At 52.1% G+C, this 18,757-nt stretch overlaps 1 protein-coding gene across 1 annotated transcript in view; it reads left to right on the top strand.

The window, feature by feature from the left end:
• The first annotated feature begins 534 nt into the window (after positions 1 to 534).
• The window catches only part of TBX5 (T-box transcription factor 5), a 39,141-nt gene continuing 20,918 nt past the window's right edge, over positions 535 to 18,757 (top strand). The window contains exons 1-6 of the mRNA XM_050980732.1: positions 535 to 977; positions 3,356 to 3,531; positions 5,153 to 5,247; positions 7,806 to 7,925; positions 8,703 to 8,850; positions 10,801 to 10,953. Coding sequence (XP_050836689.1) covers positions 938 to 977; positions 3,356 to 3,531; positions 5,153 to 5,247; positions 7,806 to 7,925; positions 8,703 to 8,850; positions 10,801 to 10,953 — 732 coding nt within the window. The 5' untranslated portion in view covers positions 535 to 937. The remainder of the gene's footprint in view (positions 978 to 3,355; positions 3,532 to 5,152; positions 5,248 to 7,805; positions 7,926 to 8,702; positions 8,851 to 10,800; positions 10,954 to 18,757) is intronic.

The following is an 18,757-nucleotide window of genomic DNA, read 5'->3' as shown; positions in this document are numbered from 1 at the left end:
GAGGGCGGGAGGGGGACCTGGGGGTGGTGCGAGGTTAGCGCAGCCAGCGATTTATTTAGGGCTGGGGGGGCAGGATATTCCCAGACGCTGAATTTTCTCTTTGGCTGGGAGAGATGGATGGAGGAGGGAGGGAGGGAGGGAAGGAGGGAGGGAGCGGGGAAGGAGGTAAAGGAGAGGGGGAGGGTTGCTGCGGAGTTTGATGATTGTCTTTGTGCCTTGTTCTTGTTTGCCGGCCAGAAAAATAGGCTGGAAAAGGAGGTTTGGGGGGGAGGGGGCGGGAGGGAGGGCTGTGGGAGAGGGAGTCTCTCCGGAGCAGGATCCCAGCTGGTTGGGCAGTGGGTCCCGGCACTTGGCGAGCGGAGCTGGACGAGCCCACGTCACCTCCGCGCTCCGCTCGGCCCCTCCGCGCTCCGCGCCCGGCTCCGCGCACAGCGGCAGCGCCGCGAACCTGCCCGGAGGAGCGGGGCTCACCAGCCGGCAGAAACTTTTTTCTTCTTCTTCTTTTTTTTTTTTTTTTTTCCCGAGAGGGTGCTGTTTTCTTTTTCCGCTCTTTCGCCCTCTCGCGCTCTCTCTCTCTCTTTATTTTTTTTTTTTAATTACTATTTTTAATTTTTAAATTATTTTTAACCGGGCAGCAGCAAGAGTGGGCTGGGGAGAGCTGCATCAGATCAGGCTGAGAAAAGGGTGGGGGTGGGGGCTTTATCTTGGTCTCAGGATCCTTTCTAGTGCGTCTGACAACCTGGAAGTGTTTGGAGAGAGCAGGAGAGAGAGAGAGAGAGAGAAGCAGTCTTGCATTGGATAGATTTTTTTTCTTCCAGGCTGGGTTTTCACATGCTGATCCGCAAATATAAATAAATAAAAGGAAATATGCACACGAGAAGCCTGATCCCATTGTAATTTCCATTGCAAACGGGGGAAATAGAGCCACACATTATATATGTGGAGATGCATTGATTGCATGGAACTCAACGAGCAAGGTAACGGCTCTTCCATTGCCATGTCTGTCCGTCGGGGTCGGTCTGTCCTCCGTGTGTGCGGGTGCGTGAGCGAGGCACAGCCAGAGCGGCTGCCCGGGGGCACCGCGAGGCCTCGGGAGCCGCGGGGAGCGGGGGCTGCTCTGCCCAGCTCTCCTTGGGGCTGGGGGGGCCCGGGGCGAAGCCGGAACAAAAGCAGAGGGTGGCGATTTTATTTCATTTCATAAAATTCTCCCCCTTGTGTTTTTTCCTCCCTCAAACCCGCTCGGCGCTACTTTAGCAAAGCGAGATGCATTTTTCATCCAGCCACCGCGGCCTGGTTCTGTCAAGCTCCATTTCTTCTCAGAAGCTCTTTTAAGGGGAAAAAAAAAAAAAAAGAAAGAAATTAGAAGCCACGGATCGCCAAATGCTCTTAGTTGTGGGGTTATTTTTTGTCGTCACACCCTCTGTTTTTAAAATTATGATTATTTTTATATCTGCTTAATTATGTCTGGGTGCGGAGAGCATCGAGGAGGCTTCGCTGGGCTGGGCTGCGCTGCCATGGCTGGGTCCCTCTTTGTTTTAATAAACATGCTTTAGGGTTTTTTATTATTATTTCCCCTCGCTCTACGCCCTAACCTTGCCAGCTCCAGGGGAGTCATAGCTCCAAGCTGGAGGGAAATCGATTAAAAAATGCATGAGCGGCACTTCCCAAAGGAAAAAAAAAAAAAAAACCCAAACAAACAAGACACCACAACAGTCCAGGAGGAAAAAAAAAAAAAAAAAAAAAAAAAAAAAAAAAAAAAAAAAAAAAAGGAGGAGGAGGGGAAGAGAAAAGCCTTAAATGGTCCCTGGAGCGGCGGCTCTGCCCCCACGGGCTGGGCCCGGGCTCCCGCAGCGCCCCGCGCACTTTCCGCGCTTTCGCTTCGCCCTCGGCTCTGTGGCGGGTGCGCGCTGGGGAAAATCCTTCGGGAAGAGAGGGAAGGAGGGAGGGAGCGGCACGGGCCGGGTCTGCACGAGCTGCAGCTCCAGGGCTGCGGACCCGGAGTCCCCTCGCTTTTTGTCCTTTTAAATTCTATATCCGTCCGTGAGCGCGTTCCCCACCACTAGCGGGGAAGATCGTTTTCTCCCCCCTCCCTTCCACTCCCAATTTTCCTTCGCTTTTAAAGGAGAATTGCCTTTTTCTCGCTCTCTCTGCTTGATTTTGACCAGCTTTCAAATACCGTTGCAGGGCGAAGAACTCATTTAAAAACATTCTCATGTATTTAAACCCAATATTGCCTCCATATGGTTGGCCTTTCAAAACTGAATCCCCTTCTTTGAAACATGCAAGAAATATTTTTTTAAAGCAGCTAAAACTCCGAACTCCTTAAAAACAATAAAAACCTAATAGATAATTCGATGGCTTTTATCTTTTTTGGTTTGTTATTTTTTTTTCTGTTGCTATGAAACTTTTACCAGTCCTGATAGAGCCTTTAAAACTATGTCAAAATACGGTTTTAAAACTCACTGCGGTTACTCACATCAGATATAAACCTTGTAATTTTTAAGCTCATTTTCTCTGCTGGTGCAGTTTTATCCTAAATGTTCTGGCTTAGTTGACTATAGCCCCAGTTCCACTCCCGTTCACCAGCCCGAGTCCTCGTTACCTCGCACAGCGTTTGACCGATTGATTTATTTGCATTTTTCTATTGTAATTTTCTCCTCCATCCTTTGCTTTTCTCGTAACTCTCCGGGCTAAGAGAAGAACAGGCTTTTAAAATTATTCATGTTTTATAAGAGGTGCAAAAAGTTGAATTTTCCTTGGGAATTGGGTGCCAGAAGTGGCCTCGTGTGTCAGTGGTGTTTTCCTGCTCCAAACCGGAGCGGGGTGAACGCTTCCACTTCCCTGCCAGGAAAGTTGGGACTTTCAACCCCCCGGGCGGCAGCGAGACGGGAGGAATTGGAGGTGGCCAAGCCTCGGGGGAGGCTCTGGAGGTCGGGGGATTCGAGGTGGGGGCTCCAGAGCCATTTGTGCCACCAGCTGCTCGTTCGGCAGCCCCTCGGGTGCCTCGCTCCCCGCGTGCTGCCAGCAGCCCTAAAAACGCGCTGTTTACCTTTTCCAAAAGATGCATTCAATAATACCGCCTCCCCCTTCCCCTCCCTCCCCACCCCCCCGAGCCCCCCCCAAATCCTATCATCCCTTGCGGGCTGCGATAATAAATAAAAGTCTTTATTTCTCCCTCTCCCAAAGTTAAAGGGCCTTGCGAGTGTTAAAGTGAGTGTTGGGATGGTCGGGGCAGCCCCGGCCGGCGCTGCGCTCGCTCGGAGCCACCCCGCCCGATCAAAATCTATTTTTTATTAAACGTCAGCATTGACTTGAGCGTCTCTTATCTCTGCTCTCTCCCGACGTGTGCCTGCAGTGGGGGATTCGGCGAAGGAAGCTCGTAACATGGCGGATAGCGAGGAAGGCTTCGGGCTGCCCAGCACGCCGGCGGATCCGGAGGCCAAGGAGCTGCAGGCCGAGGGCAAGCAGGACACGCAGCTGGGGGCCACCAGCAAGTCGCCCACCTCTCCCCAAGCAGCCTTCACACAGCAGGTAAGCGCCCACGCTGCTCCCCTTGCACCCCATCCCTGCTCCATTCGCTCCTTCGCCCCTTTCCCACCCCATCCCCGTTCCATTCGCTCGTTTGCCCCTTTCCCACCCCATCCCTGCTCCATTCGCTCGTTTGCCCCTTTCCCACCCCATCCCTGTTCCATTCGCTCGTTTGCCCTTTTCCCACCCCATCCCTGCTCCATTCGCTCGTTTGCCCCCTTTCCCCACCGTGTGCCTCCGCCCCAGCTGCGGGGTTGGACGAGTTCAGGCCCCACGCGAGGGCAAAGCCTCACCTGGCCGTGGGCTCTTCCTCCTGCCGTGTTATTTGAGGTCGTGCTCCAGCGCCAAAGCTGCGGGGATGTGCCCGGGAGAGTTTTGGGGGTGTGGAGGAGCAGGAGGGGAGCAGGACCCCAAAACACAGCGAGGGGAACCCGCCCTGCAGCGGCATCCCCACACCCACCACTGTCCGCGCCCGAGTGGGCAAATGCAGGGGCGAGCACCCACAGGGCGGAGATGCCTTTATATTTATCTATAAATGTGGATATTTTGTACATATCCACATCTATGCACCCCTCGGACGCCCGGGCGGGCACAGCGGGCACTCAGCGCAGGCTGAGCCACGCGTGGGCACCCCCAGAGCGACACTTGGGGGGTCCCTGCTGCCCTCCCTCAGCCCTCGCCCCCCTGGCGCTGTGTGGGCTCCGTGCTCCCAGCCAGCCCTCGGCTTCTCCCCGTGCTGGGAGCTCCCGGTGTGGGGCAGCCCTGGCAGGGGAGGGGAGAAATGCGGGGAAAGGAGATTTTCCACCGCGGTCCCTGCTGTGGGATCCCCCTGCAGGTACCCCCGATGGACCCCGCTGCCCACGGGGTGCACAGAAGGCTCGGCAGGGCCTGGGTGGGCACCGAGACGGGCACCGGGGCCAGCGGGGATGTTTGGAAAGCGACCCCCGCAGTTTGACGGGGCTTTTTTAGCGATGGCGAGAAGCTCTTGGTTTGGCCGGGGGTGTCCCCTGTGCCTCCCAGCCCGGCTGGAGGGATGCGTTGTCCCCACGGTGGCATCTGCCCCAACCGCAGGGCTCGCAGCTCTTGGGTGGGAAAGAGAAAATCAGGGGGCGAAGGCGCAGGGTGACACCCCACGCCGCTCTGGCCTGTAAATCACTCGTGGAACGGTGTCAATCCCCTCCGCTTGGCTCTGCGAGCTGCTGGGCCGGGGCTCCGAGGGATTTCTCCGGGAGGATGCGGTAGGAGCCGGCCCCGGGGGCTCTCTGCCATCGCCCCCCGCCCCAGAGCCCTGCAGGACCCCGCTCCAGGCCTGCCCTGAGCAGCATCCCCGCGCTCCGGCCTGGAAACTCCTCTGGCCGGCTCTGCGGCAGGGTTACCCGGCAGTGCCCCGAGCTCCGGCCCGCAGAGCCCGGCCCTTCCCCTGCCGGCTTCCCGGCGGGGCCGTGCGGGGCCCGGCTGCCCTGGCGGGGCTGTCCCCTCTCCCCTCGGGACTGTCCCCGCTCCCCTCGGGACTGTCCCCTCTCCCCTCAGGGCTGTCCCCTCTCCCCTCAGGGCTGTCCCCCCTCCCCTCGGGGCTGTCCCCGCTCCTCTCGGGGCTGACGCTCTGTGCCTCCCCGCTCCGCAGGGCATGGAGGGCATCAAGGTGTTTTTGCACGAACGCGAGCTGTGGCTGAAGTTCCACGAAGTGGGCACGGAGATGATCATAACAAAGGCCGGGAGGTAAGAGCAGGGGGGCTCCGCGGTCCCCTCCGCGTTTGAGGGGACGGGGGGACACCCCCGCCTGGATGGGGGGCACCGGGCACCTCCCTGGCACGGGGACGGTCACACCTCTCGTGTCCTAGCCCTCCTGCGTGTGTGTGTGTGTGTGTGTGTGTGCCACTGCCCGGCCGTGCAGAGCCCTCCCTGCCTGGAGAGAGGCGGCAGAAATTGTTTCTTCTGGCTTCTTTCTTAACCAGAACAGTTGGGTCATTAATTCCGACTTCAGGCCTTTGGAAACTTTCCAGGCGAGCGCGAGTTGCAACCACTTGGCCAAAAAGCAAACTTTGTTTAGAGCAGCTCGGTGGGCCATTTATTATTATTATTATTATTATTATTATTATTATTATTATTATTATTATTATTATTATTATTATTATTATTATAGCAATTTGGCTCTTCTGCTCCCCTCCCCCCCCCCAAAGTCTGATGCCATTTTACAGAGTTTTTTTATTTATTTTTGCTCACTCTGGAGCGAATATTCCCATCTCAGCCACTTCACCCCTTTTAAAAGTCCAGGCTGTCTTAAGCTACTGTTTATGGAGAGATAACAGAGCTGTTTAGATGCAGGGATAGATGCGTCCGCAAATAAATATCATGTGGGTGTATTTCTAGGCGGGGGTTTATCTGCGTGGGTGTGCGGCAAAATATGCAGCCTTGCAAATCCAGCTTTATTGGGGTTTAATCGATTCCACGACCGGCTGTGTAAACCTGATCCGCAGATATTTATATGTGCACGCGGGTATTTTTGAGGGGATTTAACGTTATCCTGGATATTAATGTGGTGGAGGGTTGTTAAATTGAAGAGTGGCCAGCGAGACGCAGTGAAAAAGTCTCTCCAATCCTATCAAAAAATTCGGGGGAGCCCGAGGGAGGATTTTTCGTTGTGATTTTCAATTAGAATTCTCGGAGAAAAAGGGAAAAAGCCTCCACGTGTAGGAATAGTTTTAAGTTGTAGGGACGCAATCAACAAGGCAGAATGAAACTTTCATTTTGCTCTGTCAGCTGGTATTTGTTGTGGTCTTCCAAAATTTGCCTGAAGAGGGAGGGGGAAAATAAAAATGAGCTGGTTGGATAAAGTTTTAGCGAATAGATCTCGCCTTCCTCTTGAACCTCGCTGCTGCGAAAATGGATTTGAAAGGGGTTTGTGGCCAAGGGGACACGGGATGGAGTCGGTGATGGGATCTCCCGAAAAAATCCCGTTCACAGGGACAAAATAAAAATAAATCCAACTCTCTAAGGAAGACAGAAACCACCTTGCAGAAATTTCAAACAAAAATCTCTGTGGACAGAGATCTCATCTGGAGAGCAATAAAAGAGACATTTACATTTACAGGCAGGGCTCGAGGGGAGATGCGGGCTCGCTTTCCTGATTTGTATCACTGCCCGTGGTGCCCGGTGAAGTCCCTGGTCCCGCTGCTCAGGTGTTTGCCATGGAGTTACAGATTAATCTCCAGGTGGAATTTGGTTTCTTCTCCCTTAAAAAGTTTAAGTTCAACACCCGCTTCCTTCGTTGGACGCTTTTCGCCCCCCCTACAACTTTTTAGACCCGAATTAAAGCCCAGCCCAGGTGCCCCACGGCAGCGATAAGATCCCGAGCCTCGGAGAAGAGCGCGGTATTTTTAGAGGTGTGGGACTTTTTTTTTTTTTTTTTTGGATTTTTTTTGTTGTTTATGCGTGTTTTAAGACCAGGGCTCCATTTTCATCTGCTTTATTTTTAAATATTTGGAAAGCTCGAACTAAAATAACGGCAGTGGTTTAAGTGCCTGCCTTGCAGTAATGGAAAATATTTCGAAAAGCTCCTCCTTGTGTGTATCCGAGGGTTTCCAAGGATTTGTCAGGTGTGTTTGCTGCTGTCTCGGGGTGCTCGCACGGCTGTTCACGGATTTTCTCTTCCACCTGAGTGCGTGCAGGTTTTTTACTCCGTGTCTGTCCCTAGAACCTCAAGGTGTCCATATAAATGTATTTTAAAATGTTTCTATTTCTATATATGTAATATATGAGAACAGATTTCTATAAACATATACATTTATAGAAAGATATATAAATCTAATTTTTATAGGAGTATCTATATTATAACTTTTATTTTAAAACTTTTTTTTGGCAAATTTCCTCTCCTGTTCCAGCGGTTTATGGAGGGAGGGAAGTAACTTGCTTCCAAAAGTTCTCACGCTCAGATTTGTTCAAAAAACGGAGATTCAAAACTTTGGTGAAAGAAACAATTAGTAAAACTACAAATAGACGAGCAGACATGCGAGGAGGTGAATAAACAAACCCGCCAGCCTCGAAATTCCGATTTTGCTTTGATAAATAACAGGGTTCGCCTGGATGGGACCCAGCACCACCCAAACCCGTCCCACATGCCAAGGGGACGGTGGGGAAAATCCACCTGGGAGCGGGGTTTAACCCTTTTGTCCAACGTCCCCCCAACATCTCCTCCTCGCACACACAAAACCACCCGGGCAATCTTCCTCTGGTTTTATACTTTCATTTATTTATTTATTTGTTTATTTATTCACCAGGCGAATGTTCCCCAGTTACAAAGTGAAGGTCACTGGACTCAACCCAAAGACCAAGTACATCCTGTTGATGGATATTGTACCGGCCGATGACCACAGATACAAATTCGCGGATAATAAATGGTAGGCACGCGTGGGGGAGAGGGACGGGACCTCTGGGGCTGCCCGGGGGGGAGAAATCTTTCAATCGGCGGCTCGTCCTTCTTTTTCCATGCAAAAGGTTGGGCTGCAGGAGCCTCACCTGGGCGTAGTGGGGTGTTCCCAGTTCCCATAGCCCCTGGGAGAGAAATGCATCCGAAAAAAAAGGAAAAACCGCAGGAATTCTGTCGCAATGAACGAATCCTGTTTGACGATGAGATTACTTGCTATTGTGGAGCTGATGGTTTAATTATATTAAGGGAGGGAATATCGCAGGGCAGGAAAATCTTTAAGGATTCTTTTTTTTGCTCCTGGCTGTAAATTAGGGAAAGGGGGAAGGATGGGGTTAAACGGGCGAGCGGCGAGAGCCATCTCCGACGGGAAAGGTGCCAAAGAGCTCAGTAATTCCCCGAGCCAGCCGTGCTGGAAATGCCTTTTCTCCCCGGCACGGGGTACCTGGGTGGGAGGGGATGGAGGGGCAGTAGGAACCCACGGGAGGAGCCCCAGGAGGGGATGGCTGAGGAGCAGGAGCCCCAGGAAGGGACAGAAGAAGAGCAAGAGCCGCAGGAGGGGGCGGATGGGGGAGCAGGAGCCCCCAGGAAGGGATGGCAGGGAGCAGGAGCCCCCAGGAAGGGACAGATAGGGAGCAGGAGCCCACGGGAGGGGACGGACGGGAGCAGGAGCCCACGGGAAGGGACGGACGGGAGCAGGAGCCCACGGGCCGTCCCCAGGCGGCCCAGCTCAGCCCCGTGTCGCACGCAGGTCGGTGACAGGCAAGGCAGAGCCGGCCATGCCCGGCAGGCTGTACGTGCACCCCGACTCCCCCGCCACCGGAGCGCACTGGATGAGGCAGCTGGTTTCCTTCCAGAAGCTCAAACTCACCAACAACCACCTGGATCCCTTCGGACATGTAAGTGCCGGGGCTGGGACAAGGGCATCGTGCTGTCCAGCACGCACGGGGGGTGTCCCCTGCCACCGAGGCCGTGCCAGTGTCACCCACCCTCAGATCCAGGTGTTATTCCACCCTGAGAGAGCGGGACGAACCCCACTGAGGACCCCCCAAAAATAGAAGCATAAAACTTGAACCCGGGTTGTTCAATGACAGACCCTCGGGGCCTGGAGTTGGCGAGTGGGTGAAACTCTCCTGGCTTCCCTGAGGATTTGGTCACTCGGATTTTAATGGCATGGGGAGCCCCCCAGTCGTTAAAATCCACCCGCTGCCTCCGGGCATTTGCCTAACAGGTAAAATCAATCAGGCATAATTAGCAGAGGAAATAGGACCTTAAACAATGTGATTCCTCTATCAGAAAAAAAAAAAAAGAAAAAAAAAAGAAACAATAATTAAAGACAATTAGAGAAATTGAAGTCCCGCTAGGACTTCTTGGGCATTAAAAAAGTCTTTGCGAGACTCGTGGGGCCGTGAAAATTTGTGTGAATTCTGCAGCCAAGAACAGCCCTCCTTCGAAGGTCTCCAAAGATGCGAGTTCCTCTGAGCAAATATATATGTGCATGTACGAATAAAATATATATATGTGTGTATATACATATAAAATATATAATTGAACGAATATGTGACTCCAGATCCCGCCAGCCCTTTCCAAGAGTGGATTTTTCTCCAGTCTCGTTTCAACACTTCAGTTTCATTTTTTCCAAGCTGTTTTTTTTTTCTTTTTCCCTTTTTAATGATAAATTTTGTGCTATTAAATCCTCGCCCACGTGGTAGCCAAGAAGTGAGAGGGCTTTGGGGGAGAGAAGTCAGCAGAGTCCTCAGCCCACCCCAATGCCGAGCATCATTTACAGGCTCTCCTTTGCACCTCCGTTTGCGGGTGTTGATTTCCTTTTTCTTTTTATAATTCGAATTTTATTTTAATTCTAATTGAGCTGCTGCAGAAGGGGTTTGCAAGGGCTGCTTCCCAGGGATCAGGACCTTTCCTGCGGGAAGAGGGAAGGGAGCAGCGCAGCAGGGAGAACCAATCCCAGCCCCGGGGTGCTTTTGGGGAGAAGGGGGGGATCCGGCCCGGGGGGAAGGGGCCAGGCATCCCCGCTGGGAACAGGCGGCTCTGGGGAAAAAGTCCCTCCAAACAAACCGAAGACGCTGAGGGGACAATAAGGGACTTCAGAGGAGGAGCTGCGCCAGGAGCCTCTCAATTAGAGTCGCTGTAATGAAATTAAAAACCATTAGATCGTTCACCGTTGATGTCTACGACTTTCCTGGATGTCAAAGCAATTTGCTTAAACCCCCGGGACGGGGGAGGCGGCGGCGGGACGCGCTGCGTCTCGCTGTCGCCAGGGTCCGGCAGTCATTATCGGGCCCGAGCGGCCCCCCGCCGCCGCCGCCGCCCCCCATCCTCCCCCGGGATTAACCCGGTACCGAGCAGGGCCCGCTCTTTATCTGGAACCCCTCCCGGCTCCGCCACCGTCCTCCGCGGGTGCCTGGCGGGAGAGATGTCCCCAAACCCCCAAATCCCCCCAGCTCTCTTCCTTGGCCCTTTCTGCACTCTTGACCCCCCCTGCCATGGGATGGGGGTGTTGAGACGCCCCTGTTTGTTCCCATCCCGTGGTGGGGGAGCAGCTCTGGCCCCTCAGGGGTTTGTGTGAAGGAGCAGGTGAGGAAGCACCTCTGACAGCACCTCCTGGCCCTGCTGGGCTCACGGGCGACTTTCTGGAGAGATCCGTGTCCCTACCCCAGCACCTCCATCTGCCCTTCGAAGAGGCTCCTGAAAAGGGCAAACATTTTGGGGAAGGGGCAGCGGGTTCCTGCTGGTGTGTGTCCTTCTCCTCCTCCCCTGGGAAGGGGGGATGCGCCGTGCTGTGCCCCCTCCATTCCCACGGGATGTCCTCTCCTTCTTCCCCTGCCCAGATCATCCTGAACTCCATGCACAAATACCAGCCCCGGCTTCACATCGTGAAAGCGGACGAGAACAACGGCTTCGGCTCCAAGAACACCGCCTTCTGCACCCACGTCTTCCCGGAGACCGCCTTCATCGCCGTCACCTCCTACCAAAACCACAAGGTGAGGGGCTGGGCCGGCCCCCGCCCCGGCAAACCGCATCGCGCTCCTTCCCTCTTTCGGAGCCACTCAGCCCCTCTTCCCTCCCTGCTTCTTCTTTCACCTCTCCTTTTTCTTTCCTTCCCTCTCATTTTTCTTCCCTTCCCTCTTCTTTTCCTCTTCTTTCCCCCTTCCTTTTCTTTTCCTTGTCCCCTTGTCCTTTCTTCTCCTACTCTCCCCTCCGTCCTTTTCCTTCCCTTCCTTCTCCTTTCTCTTCCCCTTTCTTTCCTCTCCTTGTCCCCTTCTTCCTCCTCTCCTTGTCCCCTTGTCCTTTCTTCCTGTCCCTTCCTCTCCCTCGCCCATTTTCCTCCTCCCTTCCCCTTTCCTCTCTCCCATCCCCATCCCATCCCCTCTGTTATTCCTGGCCGCACAAAGCATCCAAAGCCAAGCTCGGGGCGAGCCGGGGAGGGGGAATGAGCTCACCAGGATGCTTTGCTCACATGGAGACGACCAACCGAGGAAGTTTGCTTTATCTTCCCCCCCTCGCCATGGGTCAAAGGCTCCTAATCTGGAGGAGGGAGCCGGGCGCTCCCCTCCGCGGCCGGGCGCTGATAACCCGGCTGCCCACGGGGGGCTGCGGGCTTGGCAGCCGGGAGGCCCGGGCAGGAAAGGGAGGCTCAGCTCCCGAGATCAGGCAAACAAAGCACGAGAATAACGGGGTGGGTTTGTCTTCTGCTGGAGTAGAAAATGGTTGGGTGGAATAAGAGTGTTCTTGGTTCTGTTGCTGCCCCTCTGTGAGGAGCACGCTGCTCCCGCTCCTTCCCGGCTTGGTTTGGGCTCCTCCACCCAGCACGGGAGGAGGAGGAGGAGGATGAAGGCTGAGTGCTGAAGGCAGGGTGGTTCTCCACAGATGAATCAGGGATGTCTTTCACCAACTGTCCCTTGCCACAGCCCCATGAAAACTCAATTTCTTTCAGTGAAAAAGTAATTTCCTCTCTTAATCACATAAAAAGCACTCACTATAAACTTGTACTTCCAGGCAGGTAGGATGGCTCCTTTGTACCCAACAGAATAATTGTTTCTCAAACAGAGAAAAGTCATTTAGCACCCCAAAGAAATCCTGGATGCTTTCCTGGAAATGCAGGTTCCCATCAGCTGACCAGCGAGCTGCAGAGAGCGGAGCTGGGCTAGAGAAGAAAGAGTGTTCCACCATAACTAGAGAGAAAGGAAAATACTTCCCTGACCTTTAAAATAGGAGCTGCTGGCACGGCTGGGACAAGCAAACCCAATCCAAATTGAGTCCTTGCCAAATTATGCCTTAAATTATAACTCCACTGTGGATGCTATAAAATCAAGTTTAACTTCTGCTTGATGGATTTGCAGAAAGAATATAATATTAATAGAAGTGGGAGTTAATAAAACAGGACACACTGCCTGCTTTAAAGGCATTTCCCGAGCAGAAAACAGACATGAGTGGAGCTGCTCTCCTTTGAAGAGAAATGGGGCTGGTTTATAGGAAAAGAAATGATCATGCAAATAAAACTAAAGCAAAGCAGGAACATGTAAGTACAGTAGTTTGGGAAAACTGCCATGCTAGGAGGAGCAGGAATATTTGATTGTAAATCAGCAACATCTGTGTGATAAGAAATGACATCTGTGTATCTGACACAGGCAGGAATCCCCACAGACACACCAGGACACATTTTACACACCCCTGACACGTTTTACAGGCTCTGACATCCCTCTGCTCCCTGACACACACATTCCTCCCCGTGCTGCTTGGGATCAGGGGGGAAACAGGGGAAGAGTGCCTGTAGCCCCAAGATAAAATCCCAATTGGGAAAGATAGAGCCATAAAAATAAACCAGGGGATGATCTTCCCCAAATGGCATCTCCCTGCAGGGAAGGGAATAAATGTTGCAGCTCACCCCAGTGCAGACAGGGAATGAATGATATTGGGGTTGATGCAAGTGCCAAGGAGAAACATCCTCCAGCTGAGGTGGGTGAAACTGAGTTGGGGTCTTTTCCACCAGCTGAAACCTGAGCTCAGCTTTCACAGCTGAGAGGTTGCTTGGAAAACCAGATTTTCCTCTTGCAATGCAGGCTGCACTTCCCCCTGCCATAAAGGATGGCAGCCCCCAACCTGTGGGGCATCCCCAACTCTTGCTGTCAGTGCACTGCTGATTTTTTCCCCACTTTTCTCTCTCACCTTCACCCCTCACCAGCAGCTCATCCCTCACGCAATCTTTCTCATCCACCCCACCCAGCCTCTGCCATATTTTACACAGAGTTTTATACACCCATGTATTTTACACACACACACACAAATTCATCCCTGATTGGGGTTTAGGTTTCCAGAGCTCTGTTAGAGCTGAATTCTGTTACACAATGGATTGTGTGACTCACCCCAAAATGCACTTGAGTCCATGCTTACACAGCTTATAGAAATACCTGCCTGCTTCCAGATAGGTCAATTTATTTCAAGAGCACAGCTGCAATCCCAATGTAGGGCTTGTGCTTATTTCCCCTGATATTTTAGACAGCCTGAAAAGATATTTAAGCACCCTGGGATCTCCCTCTCCTCAGCCCTACTCCCCAAAAAGAGGCTTAAGCTATGAAGAGAGTTTTGGTGAAGTTTTCAGGGCGGTTGTCAGCAGCTCCATTGGTCACCTCCCCCCTCTCTGCTACCCTTAAAAACACCCCAGAAATACTGAGGTGTTAAAAAAGGTCACATGCACATTTCATTTCCTTGCTATTTACACAATGGGTGCTTGCAATCAGGTTGATTCCCAAATATTAACTTTCCCTGCAGTTAAGCACCATTTTGCTGTAGCTTAAATCATTGTGTTACTGGCTCATATTTATTAGGTATGAGCTCTCTGCTTAGGACCAGGAAATGAACCTAATAGACAGAAATAATTAAGGTTCTCCCCTCACGAGGGTTCTTTCAAAAGCAAGAATTCACAACAATTATTCTCATTAATTTTTACAACCTACTTTCCCCCTTAGCTGGACTTGGGCTTTATATTGGTTCCCCCCCCTCAGGATATCCGGCTTTATGCGGATTTTTTTTTTCCCACCCTAAGTTATTTAACATTCTTGGTAGCCAAAATTCTTTTAAGGAGATGTTAGCCCTGGGTGGGATGTTCCAGGCACCCAGAAATGCTGTGGGCACCAGGGAGGAGCAGGGCAGGGCATGGTCAAAGACTGGATTCACTGCCAGATCTCTGATGGGATTTCTGAATAGAGGGGTTCATCCTTCCCCTAAAAAGACCCAGTGCTAAAATTCTGCTGGTGAGTCAGCTGGTGCTCCATTCTGGGAGCTCTGGAGAGCTGCCTGTCCCCTCTTGTCACTGTCTTTGAGGGCTGGAGGTGGGCAGGTCCTTGGGTGTGTTTTCTCCTGAGAGCTCCATTTTCCCTGTCTCAGGTGGCAGGTGGCCACCTCCACCCCTTCAGCAGAGGCCACCAGTGGGGTGGCCTGGCTGGCATCTCATGGCATTCCCCTGTGCAGCCCCCAGGCTCTCCCTGCCCTGCCTGGGGTCATTGTCCCTGTGTTTCTCCATCTGGCTGGCAAGAGGGGACAGCCCCTCTCCTTACCCAGGGCAAACTCCTCTCCAAAGAGGGGTCCCCCAAGTGCTGTGAGAGACAGAGCTCCCTGGGGCTAAGCAAGGTGACACCAAGTAGCTCCTCTTCATCACCACACCTGGTGACTTCTGTGCAGCCCTGGGACACCTGAGGATGGCAGGGAGCTGCTGCTCCCTCCCTGACCCTCTCTGGGGCTCCTCACGATCCTTACTGCTGTCCCAGGCCTTGGTGGGACAGTGCTTCCTTCCAGGAGTCTCGTGCCCTTCACAACTCTGGCTGAAGCAGCCTTGTCTCCTTCTGTCCCCAATCCTGTCCCTGCTCCCTGCCAGCCCTGGGATGGGGTGCTCAGCTAGCCCTGAGCCCCTGGACCCTTTTGGTCCTCAAAGCAGCCCCTCTCCTAAAGCTTGGCCAAGACTCCCTCTGGATCTGGCATCCATCCTGCCTGCAGACTCATCTCCTTCCCCCAAAACTCTGTGCCAGTCTCTCTTCCCATCCTCGTGTCCCAGTTCAGGCAGCAGGCTCCTCAGTGATCCCCTCTGTCTCCCCCCAGCCCCTCCCATTTCCTTCCCTGCTTTGTGTTCAGCACCTTCTCCCCTCTGCCAGCACCTCCCCCCTCCCTTCTCCTGGGGCTCTGAGTGCCCACCCAGCTCCTCTGCCTGGCCCACATCTCCCTGGGCTCAGCAGCCACCTTGTCTGCATCTGTTTCTCTCCTTCCCTCTCCTCTGGCTTGGTTTCCTCCTCCATCCTGCCTTGGTCCCCACCTGAGCTCTGTGAGGGCCTGGCAGAAAAGTCTCTGTGCTCTGCAGCCCCAGGGAGCCTCCTGTGGCTGCCAGCACTGCCAGCTCCAGAGGTGGCACAGCTGCTCCAGGTCCCTCTGTGCCACCCTGAGCAGGACCATGGCCACCTGCAGGCCAGGGAGAACTGGATCCCCATGGAGAGGGGAGCTCCACCAGGGCTCTGCCCCTCTCAAGGGTGATCACCTGCACCTCTTCATCACTAAATGGGGATTTTATTTCCCCCCCTCCAATCTGTTTTAAGTTCTCCAAGTAGACCTGAGTGAGAATTCAGAAATTCAGGATCCATACTCTTTGCAGAGCATTCCTTTTCCAGAATGCCCAACCTTTCTTAGTTTCAGAAGAGCCCCAAGAGACCAGACTGAAGCGTTTTCCCTTAGCTTAAGTGTTTAAAAAAAAGAAGTTGATAGCAAAATATGTAAATAAAATAACGTCCAGAGCACCTGGTGTGGAGCACATCACCCCTAACAAAGTTTTAACTTGTTACAACTTCTAAAGTGATAAACAATTGAGAAAAATCTTATCATGGCAAGTTTTTGATAAAATGGTAGTTTTGATTTTGGCCATAATGTTATTCATGAGCCCTTAGGCACAAATCCCATATAAATACATGAAAAGAAAAAAGAAATAAAGCATCTTTCCTCGACCTAACTCCATGCAAAGCTAAATTCTGTCATGCTGGAGCTCAGGATGCTGTTGGGAAGGTCTCAGCAGAAGAGCTTTGTGGCCAACTAGCCCAGAGAAAGGAGAGCGGCCCAGGGATTCCTTTGGGATTCCCAATTCCATTGGGAACCTGTCACTTCCCATTAAACTGAAGATGAACCCATAGGTCAGACAAGCCCTGAAAAGTGGAAATCTGGGAGGCTTCACCCTGCAAAGCTCTGGTCTCCAAGGGTCTGTGGCAGCTTCAGGAGCCAGGGAAGCTTTGCCATCAGTAACACAAACAAAGCCCTTCAGTTTTATTGAACCTGTGCTGTACAATTCAGCCCTGGGCACTCTGTCTTAATGACCTCGCAGGACGTTGTATTTTGTTTTATTTTTCATGAGGTAATTGTCATTTGACTTTCTGACAGCTTTTCTCCCCCCCTGCCCCCCCGTGAGTTATAGTCAATTAAACTCAGTTTTGCTGTGGCAAAACTGATCCAGAAGAAGGTTATTTCCACCCCTGAGTTTGCTTTTCCACCTCTGGAATAGTTTGGGAGTCAGGCAAAAAAGTGGCCAAATGAAATATCTTCCTCAGGTTGTTTGCTAAAGCAGGGATTCACCAACTTTCTCTCTGTTTTCTAGTTTGTTGTGCACAGTTTTGTTAAATCTGGCTTGGGCTCTCCTGGCTTTGAGGTGGCTGATGCCATGAGTGTCACCTGGGGAAACTTTGTTCTGGGAGCTCCAATCCATCTGAAGGACACCAAAGGTCTGAGAATGAATTCTAAACCTGTAGTCCCAGGTTTTTAGATGCCTTCAGTCCAGCAGATCCTTAATTTTAAGGAGGCTGAAGCTGGCCGTGAATCTCTTGGGGCTTTTGGCCACCAGCATCAACACCTTTGCTTGTAAGTGTGTTCCTCGAGTGGGTTAGGGGACTTCTCCTCTCCTAAACCACCAGATTTGCAATATTGAGGTCCTGTTTTGATATTCTGGCTGCTATTTCGTGGGTCATTAAAACCTTGAAGAATCAAACGGGGCATTCAACTGAGGGGCTTAAACGAGGGGCTGGAGCACTGCTGGCTCCTCCTCCAGTGACCAGAGTGCACTGGGGACCTGTGAAGGCACTGCCACCCACCCCAGAGCCCTCTGGCAGTCCCCATCTCCCTCCCTTGGTTCCAGCAGGGAGCTGAGGCTCCCAGTGCAGGCGCCTTGGTTAAAATGCCTTCGGTCAGGTTGGGATGAATCCGGCCCTTTGTGCCTTTGTGTGCTGGTGCCAATCCTGTAAATCCTCACTCACTGAAGGACTTATGTGAGCAAATATTGCCATTGGGGTCTGCAAGGGAGGACAACTCCTACATTTACAGGGCTTCAGGAGCATTCAACATGTTGAATAATGCCTATTATTCATTCTAGAAGAGTCACCACCTTCAAACCGATAGGCAGTTGCTTTGCAAAATACACAGCTGGTTGTGTAATGATTCAGGGCTTTTAATTACAAAATGCACCTCTGTTTTATTGCTAGAGAATGGCTCAACTGGCAAATTGACCCCAAAAGATTGTTTGTTTACCCTTCTCTTTGAAATCTGAAATGAAGGACAAAAAAAAAAAAAAAAGTGCCAAAAGTGCCAAGGGCTTGTTTGTGTGCTGAAGTATGGTCCTGATTTAATGGGAATGCCTGTGGAGATAAGTGCAAGTGTGGTGGGGGGCTCTGTGAGAAGTTTGGGGCTGAATGAGGCAAAAATGGCAAATAAACAAGTGGCCCTTGGAAAAAAATATGCAAAAAGACAAGAAAAGAGCAAAATAATCTGGTTGTGCATACACCTGGCGAGGTTTGCTATTGACACTGGGCGAGCCAGAATTTCCTCTCTGGATTTTGGCAGGGAGGTGGGCCTGGTTGTTTGTGCTTGACTCTGTGAGCATGAACCTCTCTCTGTTCTCCCTCCCTTGATCCTGAGCTCTTTCCTTCCCCTTGGCCAGCTCTCAATGGGAAGGAAGGACGGGGTTTCCATAAAACGTGGTGAGAGTGTGAAGCTCCTCCAGTGGCAAACACGGGGTTGTCTTCCCTCCTGGGCAAGTGTCTCTCCTGAGTCCTTGCTGAGAGCTCAGACTGCCAGGCAGTGATGGAGAAAAGAGGAAAAAAAGGGAAATTTCCCCTCTTCTGCACAAATTTTGGGGCTTTGCAGCAATATCACACCTGGTCCAGGCTCAGTCCTCATCTGCCAAGGCACCAAAGGATTTGCATCAGATTTGGCAGGGCAGAGGGAGTTTTTACAAAACCAGGGTGTTGCTGGTCCACAATGAATGAATTGGTGAGCAGGGCTTAAATGACAAGCCCTGCTCACCAAAACCCTCAGGAAAAGTAGTGCAGGAGGGGATTGAACCTCTTGGAGCAGCATAGTCCCACTGGGCTAGGGCATGGTCTGTCTAGAAGCTGCTTTAAATGTTAGATTTAGATGCTTTAAGAGGACCAAAGTTGAGTTTGAGGGGATTCATCTGGCTAAACTTCAGACTCTCAAGGTTGCTCACTTAGTGAACAAACTGGAAGTGATGGGGAGAAAAAAAAATCCTCCAGGGTTTGATGGTCACAAGTGAAGTTGCCCTCAAAGTAATTTAGGTAATGAGTCCATGCAGTGCTGCCAGCTGTGGGGCAGGATGGCAGATGCAGAGCACCTGGAGCACATTTAGCTGGTCTGAAACAGCCAAAGGGTGAGATTCACTGGGCTGGGAGAGAGGGTGCAGGGTCTGGGAGCTGAGGTTTTGGTCTTGCCTGTGCATTGATGAGAAAATACTTGTTGGGATTTGTTCAG

This window comes from Serinus canaria, chromosome 15 (assembly GCF_022539315.1).
Source record: "Serinus canaria isolate serCan28SL12 chromosome 15, serCan2020, whole genome shotgun sequence".
Taxonomy (NCBI): Eukaryota; Metazoa; Chordata; class Aves; order Passeriformes; family Fringillidae; genus Serinus; species Serinus canaria.
This window is presented reverse-complemented; position numbering and strand designations above follow the sequence as displayed.